Source organism: Solanum verrucosum, unplaced genomic scaffold, assembly GCF_900185275.1.
Source record: "Solanum verrucosum unplaced genomic scaffold, falcon-dt-bn FXZP01000079.1, whole genome shotgun sequence".
NCBI lineage: Eukaryota > Viridiplantae > Streptophyta > Magnoliopsida > Solanales > Solanaceae > Solanum > Solanum verrucosum.
This window is the reverse complement of record NW_026020368.1, coordinates 3817493-3837986: the sequence shown is the minus strand read 5'-3', so window position 1 is coordinate 3837986 and position 20494 is coordinate 3817493. Positions and strand designations below refer to the sequence as shown.

The 20494-nt window shown below is 35.5% G+C and overlaps 1 protein-coding gene across 1 annotated transcript in view; it reads right to left on the bottom strand.

Moving 5' to 3' along the window:
* Positions 1-16700, bottom strand: part of LOC125838202 (alpha-mannosidase I MNS4) — a 35837-nt gene extending 19137 nt beyond the window's left edge. The window contains exons 1-8 of the mRNA XM_049517279.1: positions 16567-16700; positions 15746-15865; positions 15570-15662; positions 11858-11944; positions 11631-11721; positions 7436-7491; positions 6698-6770; positions 5177-5286 (exon numbers count right to left, since the gene is read on the bottom strand). Coding sequence (XP_049373236.1) covers positions 5177-5286; positions 6698-6770; positions 7436-7491; positions 11631-11721; positions 11858-11944; positions 15570-15662; positions 15746-15865; positions 16567-16680 — 744 coding nt within the window. The 5' untranslated portion in view covers positions 16681-16700. The remainder of the gene's footprint in view (positions 1-5176; positions 5287-6697; positions 6771-7435; positions 7492-11630; positions 11722-11857; positions 11945-15569; positions 15663-15745; positions 15866-16566) is intronic.
* Positions 16701-20494: the final 3794 nt, after the last annotated feature.

The window sequence follows — 20494 nt, the reverse complement described above, 5'->3', positions numbered from 1 at the left end:
GAACATTTTATATTGCTAGACTACAAAGGTAAAAGCGAAAGAAATGCAGGAAATCAATCTGCATAATACAAAGTTGCAGTGCTAAAAAGAAAATGGAAGTTCCCGAGTCCTAAGTGGAGATGGAATGACTAAAGAAGCCAAAGTGGCAGTGTGTAGTTGAAAACCGTTTCTTTAAGATATTCAGCTTTGAGTCAACCATAACCGTGCAAATGTCTAGGTTCTAATAATCTTACTAACAACAGGACTAGTCATGAGATCTAATGCCAAAACACTAATGAGAAGTTACGAGATCTAAATATTTGAGCAAATAAAGGATGTTTACACTTTCTGTTAGATGATTATTCATAATATTCTCGTCACTTCATCAAAAGAGAGGAAAAAAACGATCACATGAGAATTATACAGAATACACTATTTAAGAGAAGTACTATAGATATGCATAAGAAATAGCTAGTAAGTTACAGGACTCAAAAATGGAAGTAGATATTCTTAACATAGTTGTAGTTCAAACACCTCAATATTTCAGACACCATATCAGTAAATTCAAAAGAGTTCAGATGTTCCTGATTTTCTCCTCTTTTTATATTTTTGGATTCTGTAGACAAAAAGACTAAACTGAAAGACAATTTTTTCACTTTCAAAACTTTGTGGAAGCAAGGAGCGATTTCGAGCAAGAAAAGGTGTTTGTCCAGCCTAGAAACGGCAATTTCAATTTTCAGCCCATATTTATAAAAATCAGCCCATTAACCCTCATTAATGAGTTTGATCACTTATAATTTAGTTGGGTAAATATGAGTTTCAGTCTATTTTTAACCCATAAAAATATGGACAAAAATAAGAACTCACTTTTCTAATACCCAAAATCAGAGTGGCGGCAAGAAACTTTCACGTCCAATTTTGCAGCATTGTTTTGTTATATATACTCAAGGAGGGGAACTTGCATCTCAATAAAAAAGGAGATATTAAAGGAGTGGAAGGCTATTGGGCCAGCCTGCAGAGATGCAAAAGCTTTCTGAAGGAGACCCCAATGCTAAGTTGTCTCAGAAGCCATTATTGGCTTCCCAAACACAAGAAGATTCTCTAGACGAGCGCGAGGGAGACACAGATGATGAAGCCAAATGCACGCGACCTCTGTCTCTACTCTCTCTTCCCCCTTTCCTCTTCGATTTCTCTATTGGGTGTTCTCAAGATTCAGGTTTCTATTCCCCAATTAGTAGCGACACTTTGTCACTACCCTGGTACGGTGACAGTTTGGAAGAGAAACAGGTTATTTCACTCCCGGCAGTTATTGAAACCTCTCATTGGACCAAGATAATGATGACTAAAGCTTATAAAACCTTTGGGGTCAATTCAGTGGGGTATGAGCACGAAATCTTCGACATGAAACTGCGAATGGAACAAAAGAGGAAGCTGAAGTTGAAGCAATCAAAGGGGAAAGGGAAACAGAAGAAAGGATCAAAGGAAAAGGGTGAAGTTGCGGCCAAGAAGCTGCAGCACAATTAATTATGAGAATGGACAAGGGCAGGTTCCACAAGGCTTTCTCTGAATGAAAGCAAAAATTATAAACTGGAATATAAGAGGGCTTAATGATATAAGCAATAGAAGCACCATCAAGCTACTTATTCAAAAATGGAAGCCTGATATTTTGTGTTTACAGGAAACGTAAGCAGAGTGTTGTTCTGTGGCAATAGCAAGGCATATTTGGGGATCAAGATGGGTCGAATGGGTTGAACTGAAAGCAAGTGGTACCACGGGTGGCATTATTATTTTGTTGGACAAAAGACAATGGAAATGCTTAAACTCTTACCAGGGGCAGCATACACTTTCAGCTATATGGGAGGGCTTGCAGGTGGATTTCAGATTCTGCTTCTCTGGGGTGTATGGGCCTCACGCAAGTCTGGAAAGGCTAGACCTATGGGATGAGTGTTGGGTCATAGGTCGTGACTTTAATGTATGTAGATTTGAACTTGAGAGGTACAATTGTATCAGGAGATCAAAGTCCATGAAAGACTTCTCCGAATTTATTCAAGACATGGGTCTTATTGATCTCCCCTTACATGGTGCAACTTATGCATGGACTAGGGGAGAGGACTTTCTGCAGGCTTCCAAAATTGATAGATTCTTAATTTCCCCTGAATGGAATGAATTCTTTGGAATTGTGAAGCAGGTGGCTTTACCAAGGGCTCTCTTTGACCACAGGCCCTTACTCGTAGAGAGTGGTGATTGAACTTCTGATCCTTCCTACTTCACCTTGTTAAATGGGCCAAAGTCACTTCGCCAAAACAATATGGAGGATTGAGGATCAAAGACTTGGCTTTACATAACAAGTGTATGCTATTTAAGTGGTACTACAGATACAATCAAGAGGCAGTTGGCTTATGGAAGGAATTGATTCAAGCAAAGTATGGCAGTGATAGTCACTGTTGCTCTAATCAAGTCAGTACCTCTTATGGCGCAGGGATTTGGAGAGATACAAGGAACAGTGGGGAACCTTCTTCAGTGATGCTTCACTTAAGATGGAAATGGGGAACATATTCAATTTTGGAAAGATATTTGGCTTGGAAACATTCATTTAATGAATGCTTTTCCAAGCATCTTCCAGATTGCATCTAATCCAGACTCAACCATCTCACAGTACAGGGAAGACAATGTGCAGAATCTGACCTAAGGAGAAATCTTAATGACTGGGAGTTAGAAGAGTTATTTAGTCTCATGGCCACCATTCAGACTAGTGCAGTCAACAATCAAGGCAGGGTCAGACTTATCAGACTTATCTGGAGAAATAGCATGGATGAGTTCTATTCAGCTAAAGTAGGCTACCTACAATAAAGCTCCAAGAAGACCTTAATTGACCAATGACATAGAAATTAATCAGGAGAACTAAGTTGTCACCTAAATTTATTTTCTTTCAGTTGGATTACTCTGAAAGATCCTTGCTTGACTCAGGATAACCTCATCGTGTCCTTCAAGTCGCACGTTGCTTTCTACCACATCGTTTCAAACGAAGTTTTACCATAACATTCCTCTAAGAACCATATGGAATTGAGGAAGAAATTCCAAATAGTCAATAGATGCTATATGTGTTTATGAAACTCAGAATCTATATATCACCTGCTTCTTCATTGTATTGTTGCAAAAGACCTATGGAACATGTTCTTCTCACTTTTTGTACTCACTTGGGCCATGCCAAGCTCACTGGGAGAGGCTTTTGTGTGTTGGAGTTCTTGGAAAGTAGGGAAGTTCATCAAGCAGATCTGATCTTTGGTTCCACCCTGTATTTTGTGGTGCTTATGGATAGAGGAACAAAAGATGTTCTGATGGCACCCCATGTCCCATCCCTACCCTTAAAGCAAAATGTTTGATTACTCTTTTTGGTTGGGTTGATCTCACTCCTGTACTTACTGTGGATTCTTTTCAGGAATTTACCAACCCCATAGATCTCCATTGTTAGATGTTTAATAGCTTTTTTTGCCTTGCTGGGAGCTGATATTTTCTTTCTTTTGTAATCTGTGCATCTGCATGATGCTTTGTTAATGATATTTCTCTTATTTCATCAACCAAAAATAAAAAATGATTAGACTTGGCAATTGAATTTTGTTCGGAGTGGAACATAATTGAATAACTATTTTTAAAAAAATCTTCTGCTTTCTTTTCCAAAAAAAAAAAAAGATCATAGAATTAAAAAATCATCATTAAATGCTCTCAGGCACTTGTTCCGAGGCATCTCCCTAAAGTTCCTTCTGGGCTTTGTGAATCCTATTCCAGTAGACTTTGTCCACCGGAAAGCTCCCTTTTTTCTTCTTTCTCTTCCTAGTTCCTTTTTTCTCTCCCCACTCCGTTCCTCACGAACAGAATGGACAACAGAATTTATTTCCGATCAGAGGGGAAGTTTTATGATATTATTGAATCGCAATCAAAAGCAGAAATATGGTATGATTGGGTAGAAAGCGGTAGATATCATATGAGGAGAATGGTTTTGAGCAAAGGGGCTCTTATCTGGATTGGCAGGAGACCCAGCAAAGCATCGGGAACCAGAGGGAAATCTTTCAAAACTTGGAGATGCAAAGATTATTCCAAGTATTTTCCTATCTCAAAAATTTAACAAGAGTGGTGGATTCTTATCATTGATGAACAATTAAGGGCAAAGACAGGCCAATTATTATTCTACCAGAAAATATGCATCTAATGAAAGGATGGGGATGCTTGCAGACATACTAAATTCCTTCATTAAAGAGGTCCAACTACCACAAGGGAGTATAAATACACAGGAGAGGCAGATCTTGCCGCAAACAAAGGGAAAAGGAGTTACATGAAAATGCTACGTAAGAACAAATGGACACAGAAAAAAACAGAGGTATCTGCAGTCTGCAGAGGAAGATGATGATGCCGGCATGATAAAAGCACAAGCTCATTTTGCTGGCAAAGACCAACTGGGCAGAAGTCTAGTGGGGTATTTTGCTGGTAAAGAAGATACCCCTACTAGAAACATAGATGATGGGCACAACAAGCTTGGAAAGGAGCACAGAGAGTTATGGTCTACGACATGAATGGATTAACGTTCCTTTTCGAGTTCCAATCCAGAAAAGCAGCTGAGCATGTTCTGATGGGAGTTTGGAGGAGACAAGAAAGCAGACAAAATATGCAGTGGTGGTTACCAACAGCTGCATCATTTCCTAAGAGCCACCAATTCGAATGGTGCTGTATTCGAGTTCTGGTGTTACCCCTCCAGATGGATGATGAAGAAAATAGGTGAGAGATGCGGGGGGTGGATTGAAACAGAAGAGGAAACTGACTTGAAAAATCATCTCCAGCGGGCAAGAATAAGAGTTAAAGGACCGGCGACCAAGATACTGACATCTCTCTTGACTCTCAACTATGCCCAAATCCAGACTAGTCAGACTCAGCAATAAGGATACCCTATCATCATAATTTGATGCTTTTATACCAGCCATCAACCTACTACAGTGTGTTCCTCCTTTATCCAAGTGAAACCAGATATACTTTGCAAACTCATACAAGATTTTTGCAACAATCGTTAAGAATTAACATGTGGAAGCTATTGTCTTATCTATTAAAAGCAATAAGGATTTCAAGTTGTGTGACATCATGAATCAAGTCAAATCAAACGTCTTATCATAATAACAAAATGCATATCCTAGTTTTAAAAGAATGTGACCTTTTGTGTCCATTCACCCGAAAAAACATCTATATGAGCACCAACTAGATTGATCTTTGACCGGCGAGCCCATAATCCTCGAACTGCATTCTTTGCAACTTGCTCAAAAACTGCATTTTCATTATAACAAGAATAAGCATAAGTTCCCAAAGAAAAACTGCAAGAATTACCTGCGCAATTTACCAAACACACAATGAAGGGGGAAATATAACGGCTGATCAGAAAATTTTAGAAGGTCTGCTAGTTGAGGGCTTGAGAAATGAGATTTGTGTCCGAACTTTAACAGTCCACATTAAATGTTAGAATGGAGAGAGTTGACTATTCTTAGAGACTCGGATGAGTGCACAAACTTTAATGTTAACTGTTAAGTGACTACAAAAGAACTCCAGACATCTAATTGGGCACCTCCCTGACTAACTTACCAAACACCTCAAATCACCCCACACACCAAAAAAAAAAGTCTTGCTCTTTAACAGGTTCAGGCTTTTCTTTTCCTACTTATTTCAACCAAGTAACTTCCAAAGTACAAAAGAAATTACATAATGTTGTTCAGGGAATAAGTAAAACAATATACCTAGTCATCTACCAGCACAAAAAAACAAAAGAAAGTCTCAAGCTGTTGAAGAACCCTAATAATATCTAAGATTTGTTGTCGATAATGCAAATAATATCTAAGATTTGTTACTAAACCAAGTTAGAGAGTAACAATTAAAGACCAAAGCCCCAATCAATAGTCCTGTGAAAATCAATTTAGATCAACCTTTGTGTTTGCTCACTGAACTGTCATAAAAAGAACAGTTCTAGCATATAATTTAGGTGCAAGATGCTCTTTACCGTTCACACGCACTTGAGAGATCCTTAAACAATATAACCCTTAACCATAGATGTACAGAAACCATACTAAACAAGCATTTTAAGAGAGAGTTGTTCTTTTATTGTTCCAGCTAAGAGCAACCAAAAGACAAGTATCAGTATCTTTTTTACCCTTCTCTAAATATGCAGATGATTTTTATAATGTGTTTAAAATTCCTAACAGTAATGCTATAGTTCTTGAACAGTCTCATAATTTCTTTTTCCATTCCCTTTGTAATAAAAATGGAAAAGAATCCACTACAAGGCATATGCAGATTCATTCTGGAGTTTTTTCAGTCATTTTCCATTCCTCACAATATTCTCTCTTTTTGTCATCTGCTTTCTTTCCTCTCAAGCATATTTAATGTTGCTCTTTGTTTGAGTACCCATATCTTATCCATCATTAGGGCAATAACTGAAACCTCACTCTAACTCTCAAACTTTCAAAAGATCCACTGGATTTCGAAAGATATACTCATTTTTCCTACATTACATGCTCGTTCGTGTTCTTTCCAACAAGGATCTAAGTGTGTAACCTTACATTCCGCTGAAACAAACTCCTATTCGTGATAGGTTTGGTAAATCTGAACAAAATACTAGAGGTCCTCCTGACTAAGATCAGAGGTTGAATAAAAATTTGATACATCAGATCAAGAGAGTAACACTTACTGGGATCATTAGTTAAGCGGCTGAGTATCCCAAATTCTAATGTCAGTGTCCCTCCACCAGCAGTTGATGTTATCTAGGCACCCAAAAATATAGCTTTAGTATAGGGTGATGATGTGTGTGCATATCTCAGGCAAGAAAAGTTGATTAAGAATTAAAAGAAACTGGACTATCAGATATCTATAAAATGTCCATGGCATGCACAACACATCTCATTTGAACATACACAGTCCACCAGACAATAAAACAGAATATTTTCATATATCACTTTTCATGACTAACGTCAAGTAGATTATGTCTTCTCCTGTCATACTGGTTCTCATTTCTCATGCAGGCCATCAACCAGGTCAAATCTATTAAAAGTACTGAATAGTAATCCTTAATTCAAAAATAGCAGTCTGGTGGCTGTTTGCTCTAGCCCCATTCATGTCTGTCAGATGAGATAAACAAGGATCATCTCAAGAGGGTCCCTGGTGTTCTCTTCTTTACTTCTGTTTTTTCTCTTATGTTTCTTTGGAAGGAATAGGGAAGCACAATGCCGCACAAGATGTTTCCATCTACAAAGATTATGTAGAACCAGGACAGTCACAGATTCCTTTTCTTGATAAGTAAATCTGAAGCAAGATTGAATACAGAATGTCTGCTCCATCTCAACCACTGCCATACTAGACATAATAACACTGTAGAAAGAAGTCTTATACAGCACGGGAAAGAGAAAAGGAGAATACAAAGAGGATATGCCTTGCTTTCATTTTCATCGACTCCATGCAACAAATTTACTGATCCAAATGGAATTCCTGCAGCAAAAGTAATTCGGATTATAAGACAGGTAACATCTTGTTACGAGGATAGGAAAGTGTTAGATTCAAATGCACACTTCAAAAACCTTAGGCTTTTATCATTAAATACTTGTGTGGGTCATAAAATATCCAACAAAACTAAGAACCAAAAAACTCTACTCATAGATCTACTTTGGTGAAGCAACTAGAGATTGTCAGGCTGGACAAGCCTCATGGCAATCCAAATCCAATAACCATGAGATGAACAAGCCTAGGATCTTTATCAAGCACCTCAAGCAATAATATCTAATTAATGGACATTTTTTCGCTGACAAGATTAATAAGTATTCTTTCCATGACCCGTTGTAATTGAGAAAGAGGCTTCAAGCTGAATCATTTTAGGCAGAACCGGCAGATAGTGGAAGTCGAGAGCTACCTATGCTGGTGCTAGCTGGGATAGTGCAGAATTGATTCCACATTCCATTATGATAGACCACTGAGGGAGTTGTCTCTGAACTCCCTTCAGATGGTGATCAATTGCCACTAACACAATGTCGCTACCCTGGAACAGAAGGAAGATTACATGTGGACATCCAGATAAAGCTAACATCAGGTGAAGTCTCTAGAATAAAAAAAAACGTACTCAAGCCGGGCAAGCAACAAGGAGTACACATGGAGGTTCTGAAGAAAAAACAAGCTTTGCTCCAGAGGATTGAAAGGAGATGGGTGGAAGAAAAAGTGTAAATATCTGCGGTGAAGAGTCAAGGCTGCTCCAGAAAGCATTAGAATTTTGTTTTAATTGTACACGTTATCAAAAATATTTTGTTTTAAATGTAGGGACATTCCTGTGAAGGGGCGGAAAAACAATTTCTGAGAAATAAAGAATAAGGAGAACACTGAGAGAATTTATTTATTTATTGACAAGGTAAATGCTTTTATTAACAATTGGGAAATCCCGGATGCAAGCCATATACCAAAGGAGAGAACCTAAATCAAAATATGGTTCTCAACAAAAGAGGTCTAATCCTCTATACAAATAGGAACCTCATAAGTACACCAAAAAGAAACTACAGACAAAATACTACTTTTTACAAAATCTTGTTACACCCTCAAAGGCCCTATTATTCCTCTCTTTCTGAATGACTCACATGATTGCTAATGGGGCAACGCTCCATGCCCTTGAGCATCTCTTCGGCTTCTATGGGTCCAACTTTGCAAAGCTTCCTTCATTGCACCAGGCATCACCCATTGCATCTCAAACCAATTAAGGGCCACCCTCCATAACCGGCAAACCACCTTACAATACAAAAGAAGATGATCTACATTTTCACCTTGACTCTTACACAGAAAGCACCAACTAACATATGTGATCCTCGTCTTTCAAAGATTCTCCATTGTTAAGTCGCCCCCGTAGCTGCCAACCGTACAAAAAAGCTAATCCTCTCTAGGGATCCAAATGAAATCATGGGGGAAAGAACATTCCTCTCTCACTAGTAACCTCTTATAAAAAGAGCTAACTGTGAATAAACCATCTCCACTGTCCCACCACCTCCATACATCCAATGAGTTATTTGGTGAATTGAGCCCATACAACAACTCAATCAAAACTGTGGAATTCCATCTCCCAATCGTGCAGGTTCATTATGAATCTTAAGTCCCAATGGAACATGCCCTCATGAGACCTACCAATTTGTTGGACTGTCATCTCTTTTTGGAATCTTAAACAAAATGTCCACAAAAAACCCCCCACCCCTTCATGATACTCCTCCACAAACCACACCCAAACGGAGTTACAATGTTCCTAGTCCTTCAGCCACCATACCATATTTTTCTGCAACCACACCACTCCAAAAATCATTCTCTTCCACCCCAAATCTCCAGATACACCTCCCTAACAGAGCTTTATTGAACACCTTGAGATCCTTTACTCCAAGTCCACCCCATCGCAACGGAAAAATAACAACTCTCCAATTCACAAGATGATTCTTCCTAATGTCTTCCGCTGAGTCCCAAAGAAAGTTACGTTGTAGTCTTGCCAAACTTTCAGTCACTTAGCCCAGAGCCTGTTGAAGAGACATGAAGTATGCTGGAATGCTAGAAAGAGTGCTTTTGATCAGAACTTCTTTACCCCCTTTAGACAAGTACCTCGTTTGCCACCCCACTAACAGTTTCTCTACTCTCTCAATTCACCAAATTCCACACGGATTACCATTTACCACAACAAAGAATCTGGCAGTAGAAATGCAGAACTTGATCCATCTCCTCCATTTCTCTCCAGAGCCCATCTTCAACATCATGAAATCCAGGAACTCCCAATTCACATGATCGTACGCTTTCTCAAGGTCCAACTTACATAAAATACCCAGAACCCCTCTCTTCTTTCTTGCCACCAAAGCAACATCCAGTATCTATCGTCCTTCCATAAAAGCGTATCAACATAGCCTCTAGATGCTTACTATGCAAAGAGGTACTGGAAACCAACAAACACTTATTTTTGCATTGCAAAGTAACAACACAAGTATGGGCTTTATTCTTCAATTTAGCTAGCCTAAACTGGTGTATGCCAGAACACGAGGGGGGGGGGGGCAGCAAGAGTCAAAAGAAGTGGTGGAGGACAGTACCTGCTTGTATCTGGTGGAATATTTGGAAGGAAAGGAATCAGAGGATTTTTGAAGGAAAAGAATGCTCAATACAGAAGATTAAATGGAAAGTAATTACTTCCTTAGGTTTTTGGTGTAAAGAACAAAATATAGAAGAGGAAATCCAATTAGTTGATTTCGTAGGTTCTTTGTAAGTATTTCTGTTTCTTTTTTCTTCTTTTTTTCTCTCTTCTCTGTTAATACTTTTTGGAGGTGGCCAGCATAGCCCTTAATGCTGAGGAACACAAGTTACCCATTTCAAAAAAAAAAAAAAGCGTTCTGAGAAGAGGACACTGTCTCATTCAAGACCTTCTTTAGTCTATTAGAAGGCACCTTAGATAAAATCTAATAAATGCTTCCTACCAGGCAAATAGGTCTAAAATCCTTTATGCTCATCACACCTTCCTTCTTTGGTGCAATGGTAATAAATAGTTAAGTTTAGCTTGGTTATTCTTTTAGAAAGTTTATCTTGGTTATTATGTTAAACTATTGGATTTTTGAATAGTAATATATACCTATTTCAAAATAGTTAGGAAATCAAGGTTACATAATTACAAGAAAAAAATCTCCCTAATTGATTACAACATATCTACAGTAACTACACACTATTCTTAACACTATTACTCAAGCTAGTGCGTACAAATTGTATGTATCAAACTAGTGACATATAGAACTAGTTTGAGGCCAGTAATAAATTTAGTGGATATATTTAAGTTGATTATTTGACTTAACAAACTTTATGTCAATGTGTCCTAAGAATATATTTTCTCTAAACAAAATGACAATCTATCTCTATGTACTTTCCTCTCATGAAACATCGGATTTGAAGCAAAATGAAATACAGCTTGATTATCATACACAAGCTCCATATGATCGATTCTTCCCGACTTTAATTCTTTCCCTAGTTGTTTGATCCATATAAGATTATAATTCAATGCTATCATTGCTAGATGTTCTGCTTTTGCACTGGATCTTACAACTACAATTTGTCATTGCTCGTCTGAAATCTAAAGTGCCTCCAACTAGAAATGCAACATTTGGAAGTATGAACGCCTATCAGAGGGTACCCTGCTGAACAACTGCAATACAAATGTTCATAACCCTAACTAAAACCCAAGAGCTATATCATGAGGTCAGAATTGTCCAAGACAATATAGAGACAAAAATCCATTCAACTAATGTTGAATACTTAACCCCTCGTTGCATGTCTAGAATTGGATATCAGAGCATGAAAACTTAAAAGGAGGTCCAACATTGAGAAACACAACAAGTATGGGACTGATTCTGACATCATGTAAGAAATGAAGAACACAAGAGAATATTGACAGAAAGCTAAGCTTAACTATTCTGTCAAGCTATACACACATTTAAAATAAGAACGAAATCAAAGTTACACAGTTACAAGAAAAATAATCTCCCTAGTTAATGTACAACTTATTCACAATAATTACACTACATTCTTAACATGATTGATTCTACCCAACTGATATCGACTATCACCAAAATCCAATTCCATACCTGTAGGAGTATCAAATGCAGGCAGCATTCTCCGTGCCAAGTCTTCAGCCAAGTGAAGCAACTCATCATCATAAGAGGGAATCCTCATGCCCTGTAGTTCTAGAAAGAACCTGGTTAAAATATTTTGGAGAAAGTAGCCAAGAGAATTCCACTTGGCTTAAGTTAACTACCATAGAAAGTAATACTTTTTAAAATACTCAAGAAAAACATAGTAATGAATATGATACCGTGTTGTGGTCACTTGCAATGAGATGAGCAGAAATTAAACCTCCAAGGATACGGATTGTAGTCTCAAAGATAGATACTGTTTTGTTCTGCAAATACATAGTAAAATTCATAAACTCAGAAAAGTAGTGGTACAAGATATTCATCCTCAGAAAATTGTGACAGAAATGAAAATGGAAAAATAGTTTCACAAGGATGCCAGGCAAAAGATTAATGTCAAACATAAACCTTCAATATCAGTCAAGTATATTGAATGGACAAAACTTCTTTTTACTCTTATCTTAAGAATTCAAATGCTTGTTAGAAGTATTACAACAACAACAACATCCCCAGAGTAGTCCCAAGTGGGGTCTGGGGAGGGAAGGATATATGCAAACCTTAACTCTACCTTTGCAAGGTAGAAAAGTTGTTGTAATAAGGCAGATTTGAAAGAAACATATAGCAAAATGGCAAAATAAATAGAGCAAAGAGCAGATGAAGCAACAAGTAGTAGTGAAAGTTAAATAATAAGATAATACGTGAATACTAACTAATACGACTAAATAAGGAGAAGAGGAGAAGAGGAGACCCACTCCCAACCTCTTCCACATATAAGTATGAAAACACTTGGCTACCTACTATCTGTCTACCCTTATCCTCGACCTCCAAACCTTCCTATCTAGGGTCATATTCTGAGTAAGATGAAGGTGTATCATGTCCTGTCTAAGCACCTTCCCTAGTTCTTTATCCTCCTACCTCTACCTCTCTTAAGACCTGCAATAACCAACCACTCACACCTCCTTACTTACTGGTGCATCTGTGCACTTCCTCTTCACATGTCTGAATGATCTTAACCTCGTTTTCCTTATCTTGTTCTCCACGAAAACCACTCCCACCTTGACCTGTATAACCTCGTTCCTGATCTTATCTCTCCTACGCCCATACATGCATCCTAGCATGCTCATCTCCATTACCTTCTTTTTTGGATGTGTACATTCTTGACTGGTCAGCACTCTACCCATATAGCAATGTAGGTCTAACCACCACTCTATACATTCTTGACTGGTCAACACTCTACCCATATAGCAATGTAGGTCTAACCACCACTCTATAGAACTTACCTTTAAGCCTTGGTAACACATTCTTATAACATAATACTCTTGACACGAGCTTCCACTTCACCCACCCCGCGTCAACACGATGTGTCATATCATTGTCAATCTCCTTGATTCCTTAGATTATAGACTCAAGATGCTTCAAACTTCCTCTCTCGGGTACGACTTTTGTATCGATCTTCACTTTCATCTATGCTTTATGCATTACGTCACTGAACTTGTACTCCAAGTACTCTGGTTTAGTCCTGCTTAACCTGGAAACTTTAGATTCTAGGGTTTGTCTCCAAACTTCCAACCTATCATTAACTCAAGCATGAGTCTCGTCAATCAATATTATGTCATCTATGAATAATATACATCACAACACCTCTCTTTGTATATGTAGTGTCAATTCATCTATCACTAACACAACTAGGAATGGGCTAAGGGTCGATCCCTGGTGCAACCCCATCAAAATCAAGAAGTGTTTTGAGTCACCTCCCATTATCTTACCCTAGCCTTGGCTCCATTGTTGATAGTACATGTCCTAAATTACCCTAATGTAGGCCACAAGTACATTTCTAGACTTCAAACACCTCCATAGACCTCCCTAGGAACTTTATTGTATGCCTTTTCGGGGTCAATGAACATCATGTGTAAGTCTTTCTTCCTAACCCTGTACTACTCCAACAATCTCCTTACAAGGTAAAAACTTATTAGGAAGGTATAAAGCATAGGTAAGTTGCTTGACTCGAGTGTGGGTGTAAGATACGGGTGTGGATCTAGAGGTTGGATCCTCAATGATCTAGATTTTAAGATTTGGGGATACGGATCAATATATGGATATGACTGTGGGGATTCGGCTAAAAATAATTCATATATCTAAAATTTAAAAATAGAGTTATATGACCTAAATTATGAGATATTATGTGGAAAACTTGAGGAGAAAATATTGATCAAGAGGAGAATCTTGGAAGGTAATTAAAAGACAGTGAGTGACAATAGAAATTTATATATACAAGGTATTCCATTTTCTTCAATTTTACTTAGTTTTTGTTTTGATTACAGAGAGTGGGTATGGATCCCAAACCCATGTCGTGTCAACGTGGGTGAGGCACCGAAAACGAAGAGTCCGAGCAACTTAGGAGCAGCGTATATGAACAACGTTTTTTTCTTGCTCTTATCTTAAAAACTTAGATTCTAGTTAAAGGTATTGGAACTCCGAGCTAAACCCTCTTCATGAAGATACAAAACAGATTATGACAAGGTGAATACAGGGTTGTTTGCTCACCTAATTCAACAGTAACAACTAGAGTGTACCAATAGACTAGAAATTATTTTTCTGGGTAAACCGTAATAAGTATACTAGTCATCAAACATATTTCAGTAATCCAAACAATACCTAATAAATGCTATACTATTTCAAGTAAAGTTCAGTTCTATCTCTTGTATAAAGAATTAATTTTAATTTCCATTTCCATTTAATAGTTACCATTTCTATATATTAGAAAACCCCAACATTAAATCTGAATAGTTGTAAACATGTTAACACTCATAATTTGCACCTTAGTTTCATGTTGAATTGCCACCTCAATTTTGTTTTGAAATATATCAAAATTCACAAAACTCATCCTTTTAACTCTTACAGCTCAACAACTCAAATAGTTTGCCTTTTTAGTTGGTCCAAACTGACCCCTGCAAATAATTTAGAACTCTTCTTGGATTTTGTTAGCTCTATAGCTTAGAAAGAGGCTACAAATCCTTTTTTTTGTGAGCTTAACTGATCTATCCTTGTAAAGCTTGCATCTTCTTGATGCCTTGAAATGAATCTACTTACTTCATCAAAAAAAAAAAAAAAACTCAAATAGATTTCAGATTTTGGTTTATCTAGTTTTCGTCTTTATCAAACATAACCTAAATCTCGGCAAGAGAAGTGGACAGTATATTTGAACTATTGTCACATTTTAACCATTTTTCTAATAGATGTCTTCCCTAAAACACAGCAAATAAGCACAGATATCAAACATTGGAGGCAAGTTTTAAATGGATAAATTCCAGAATGAGCCATGAGGCATGCAAAAGAGGCTACTTCTATGTCAACGAGCTGTAAATAGCAAGCAGCAAACTCTAAGCTTACAATATAAAGCTAGCTAATCATAAAAATGACTATCCTTTTACAAGAAATATGAATTGTTTAGTATTCTAATTTATTAGTAACTTAAATTTACACACGTCAGTTATTTGCTGAGCAGATAAAAGCATCAAGCATAGGGAGATCACAACTTTAGTTCAACCTCGTCAAACTACTCGATGATTCTTAAGTTCGGTTTTGTCATACAAGTTGAACACAAGGCCCCAAGCATCAAAACTTATATATTCAACATTCGAAGCATTATGGCCACTAAACAGTACGTGATTACCCATCAATAGACAGGAATGATTATGTTCATATTCGAGACCACCTTTCCATGGCACTCAAAAGGAGTTAATGGAAAAAAAGAACTTTCACGAAGTCAGATGACTGCTTCTAAATCCAACTTCAACAATTTAATGATCTGAAATTCATTAAGGCAATGTCTATTAAAGAGCAGAATCATTCACTCCTAAGTTCATTATGCTTTTATACAAATTCCATACTCACAATATCAAACCGAAGATTTTTACCAATCCATTCAACAGAAGCAGTAAAGCGCTCTCTGTCACCAAGCAAAGCCAAGGTGTCCAATGAGTCAATCTGTAAAAAAGCACATGATCGGAACACTTACTGTATGTTTACCAAGAAAAGCTAGTAGTCTAACAAAAAAGCTGTCTTGTTACCAATGTTAAGGCATAGCCACCAAGTGTGTCTTCTCCTCCACAAGATAAAGGCCTTAACTCATCGCGTGGAAAAGCATGGTTCATGTATCCGTTAAATGCATGGTAGAACATCTCACGCACCTAAAAAGTAACGAAACATCACAATTTTTTAATCACGTTATTAATTTTCAAATCTAAAGGGAAGGCAAAACAGAAAAAAAATGAACAAGGTATTATCTACCCAACTTTCTGTCACGTTTTTTATCCTTAACCACCCTACTCTTCCGAACTAGGATATAAGGGCGAGATTAATAGTAAAAGCAGATATAATAATGTGAGGCTGGAAGGAAAGAGAAATACTTCTTCCCCTTCTACAAAAAGGGTACCAATTGTTTGGATTTCCAAACGAGAAGTTCAATGATGGACCCTTCAACATCAATCACCATGCCACTGTCTATTCCTAGCTCTTAATACTTATTCCTTTCACATTTCTCTATGATATCTTCAGTAACAATTCCCCTTCAAACGGAAGCTTTCTCATTATAACGAATACATTTTTATCTCAAATTGACACCTGCTCCATCCATTGCAATTTTATGGAACGTGAGATATTCTCCGTTAATTCAACTTTAAAATTCCTATCGGAGAGCTGTCAGTGATTCTCAAAATAAATAATTTTATGCAGCGATCAATTGTATCAATCAAAGAACACTTCACACAACTACATTTGGAACTAAAAGAAGCAATCAATAATTGAACTTGATGATCAACATTTCAAAACATCGAAATGTTTTTTCGATCTGCTTGTGAACAATTGATAAGGAGAAGAGGAATAAGGTTACCTCATCTCTGAGCTCTTTGGCTTCTTCATGAGTGACGCCATCTCCGAGGGATTTGCCGATAAACAAGTCGCAAGGAATCAGCAAAATCAACAGCAATAACTTCGGAGCTTCCATAGTCTCACACTCTTCCTCCTCCTTCTCTCTCTCTCTCTCTGCGCGAATATATATCCTATGTGAATCCCACTTACCAACATTTCAGGTAAATGATAAAACGGCCCTCAAACTTAAACGAAATTGCAATCTCCTACTCTATCAGTAAATTTCCTAAAAAGTCATCTATATCTATATTTGGAAAATTGTCAAAAGAATATTATTTTTATTTCTTTTTTAGATTATAATAATTATGACTTAACTATTCTTATTTTTTTCAAAATATACGTAATAAAAACATCTTTCTCGAGAATGACCTGTCACATTATTTTCTATTTTTTTAACAAATAATTTTTTATACCCAGTAAAAATTTATTACTTTTCCATATTGTTAAAAGAAAACTAATGTTGTTAAAAATGTCATGTCATATTTTTAACTCCATCTACTTTTAATAAATTTATTTTTGTTTGTTTATTATGTTAAAAATAAAATAAAATTTGTATTTATCTATTTTATTATATCAGGAGGAGAAAGATAAAAAGAAATTATACTTTTTACTTTTAGTATTAACAGTCATCCTAAATTATGTTCCATTTCAGTGGTTTATTTTAGCATATCAAGAAAAAGATAATTTATTTTTCAATTATTACGTTTAACATTCATTATTTATTTTAAATCATTTCTCAAATTATTCATTCTTTAAGTTCTTAAAGAATGTGCAGAATGCATATTAAAACAAGTAAAAGTGAACAGAAAAAAGAAAAAAAAAAGTGACGTTAGAGAACAGTTTTCACGTATTTATCAAAAATCAAGAGTATTGTATCAACTAACTTATTTTATGGACTTTTTTTTCCTAGCAACTATTCCATCCGTCCATTTTTATTTTTTATATTATAAATAAATATTCATTTTTACTTGTTTAGTTTAGAAAATTAAGAGATAATTTATCACTTAATTTCTAATTTGATAATTTATCACTTAATTTCTAAGTTACTCTTATTATTAGTTATAGTCATTGTCAACACATTTTTTAAATATTAAATTTATTATATTCAGAGAGTGATATAATAAAATTATCATTCTATTTATTAATTCTTAACAAATGTGTTAAATTAATACTGAAAAAGTAAAGATATAAAGACGGACGGATAGAGTAGAACTAGATTTCCCCTATATAGAAATTCTAGAACTAAAGCAAATATGATAAGCGCAGTTAGAAAAAGTTATTGCTAAACCAAAAAATGAACAACTAAACATGGCATCCCATTAATAGTGTGCACTTTGCATATTCTTTAAGAACTTAAAGAATGATTGATTTGAGAAATGGTTTAGAATAAATAATTAATGTTAAATGTAAGGGAAAATACATAAAAAATTCATGAACTTGGCACGAAAACTTACTTTAGTACTTAAACTACACGAGTGTTTATATACCCCCTTAACATATTTGATATGAATTATTTTCAACCCTTCGAACACCAGCCTCGTGCGCGTGTTGATACAGCTTGGAACGTCACGTAATTCATCTTTTATCATTTTTTTAAAAATAAAATTTGACCCTCCAACAGTAATGTCCGACCCATTGCGTATTTGAAGATCCATCTTCACATTTAAAGAACCCTAATTTCCTCTTCTCCCTCACCAACCCAATCATCCAAAAATGGTGACCTAATTCTTTTTTCTTTTTTTTTTTCCCAAATCTTAGCTCTTCAAACCTAAAAGTTGAATCTTTGAAGGAATAATTGTTCTTCAAAATGTAAGATTCAAACTTATTCTTCTTCATCTATTATTTTGATTTTTCTTTCCTTCCTTTTTCTTATTATCTGTTTTTTCTAGATTCTCGTTACTTCTTGCACAAAAACCCTAAACTCAACAAATCCTTCACACTAACGAAAGAAAAATCTTCAGCTTAGGTCTTGTAGATTTGAGAGAATGAGAATCGGGCTTAGAGATTTAGGGATATTTGTTTAGAAATGGGTCGGGTTGTATTTTGGGAACGGGTGGGTTATATAAAACGGGTAAGATATTTTTTAAACCCTTAGCGACGTGGACCAATGAAAATGTGTGTGTGTAACAATGCCCAGCCTTTAACTGGGCTGGTGTTCGGAGAGTTGAAAATATTCACATCAAATATGTTAAGGGGGTTATATAAACACCCATGTAGTTTAAGTACTAAAGTAAGCTTTCGTGCCAAGTTCAGGGTTTTTTTTTAATGTATTTTCCCTAAACGTAATAGTAGGAAACTAAATTGTTTTTCTCTTGATATGCTAAAGTGAACAACTAAAAATAGAAAAGAATTTAGAATGAATAATTAATTCTAAAAGTAAAAATAAAATTTATTTTTATTTTTCTCTTGATATGGTAAAATAGATAAATATAAATGCTATTTTTTCAAATATAATAAATAAATAAATAAAAGGAAATTTATTAAAAGTAACAGAATTTTAAAGAATGTGACATGGCATTTTTAACAACAATATTAGAAATTCCTTTTTTTAACAATATGGAAAAATAATAATTCTTTTATTGGGTATAAAATATGGATGATTTAAAAGTGTTAGAAAATTGTTATTCAAAAAAACGAATAATGTGGCATGCCATCTCATTAGAAGAGAGAAGTGTGTTTTTGTTGTGTCATGTGTATTTTGAGGAAAATAAGAACAATTGGGTAACATTGTAATCCTCAAAAAAACAAAAGTGATATTTCTAAGTAATTTCTCAAACATAGATGACTGTTCATTTACTCTCTACTCTACTTAGTTGGCCACTTGGCCTTTCTTTTTCCTTTTTAATTTTTGGTTTCTTACTTGGTGTGTGGTATTCACATTAGAGATCAATTTGTCATGCATCAAGCCTACATGATCGACACATGTATGGTACTCATAACATGGTATGAAACATTATCATACATCTAGATATAAGCAGAAACATATTTTAAAAAAGTAAGTCTTGTTAAAACTTATTTTTTCAACACGGAAGTCAAAATTGAAATACATAACTGATTGTTTATTTATGAAGTCTTTTAACATGATTGGTGGCTTATTTGTTTTCATTAAAAGATTAAGACGTTTGAATCTTAATGCATTGATAATGCACAAAAAGTGTTTGAATTGACTTATTTTAAATAGACTTGGTTTTTTAACTTTTAAGCTCTTTTTTTAATTTAGAAATTATTTGGAAAATACAAAAAGTGTTTTAAACACTTTTTTAGGCTAAAAAGGCCAAAAGTTGAATTAAAAAAAAAAGCAATCCAAACAGTCTCCTAAAGGTCGAAATCTGAATGAATATTTAGACATTGAATGAAAATTTGAATACTAAATAGTTAAGATTTTTTTTTCTCAACATCTGAATATATAAAATTTGTATTTGTTTAAAAAATAATAAATATAAAATTCAAATAAAATACTAAATTGATTTAATATTATATTAATAAAATATTTTAAATCTTTTTATAAGGCAATTGATGGTGACGTGATGTCTAATAATGATAATTGTGTGTGTCGATTTGGAATGATGGTGGTTATGGATAATATCTTATAGTATAGTGGTTGACAATATTGATCAACCGTGGTTATTATTGATGGTGGATGATAACTAGTAGTGAAATGATATTGATAGTTAACTGATGATGGTGATGAAGTGCAGTGACCCTTTCGGAAGGATACTACGGCTCAAAGATGAAACATAATTTAATACTTGCGACATTCAAAAGCGATTAACGAGGGCATATTGACTATAATCTAGTAGAGGGATTAGGTTCATAACGAATAATTTGGTTAAGGATGTGCATCTTGCCCATTTAAACATTTATGTGATGTCAAAGTTGATACGGAGTGG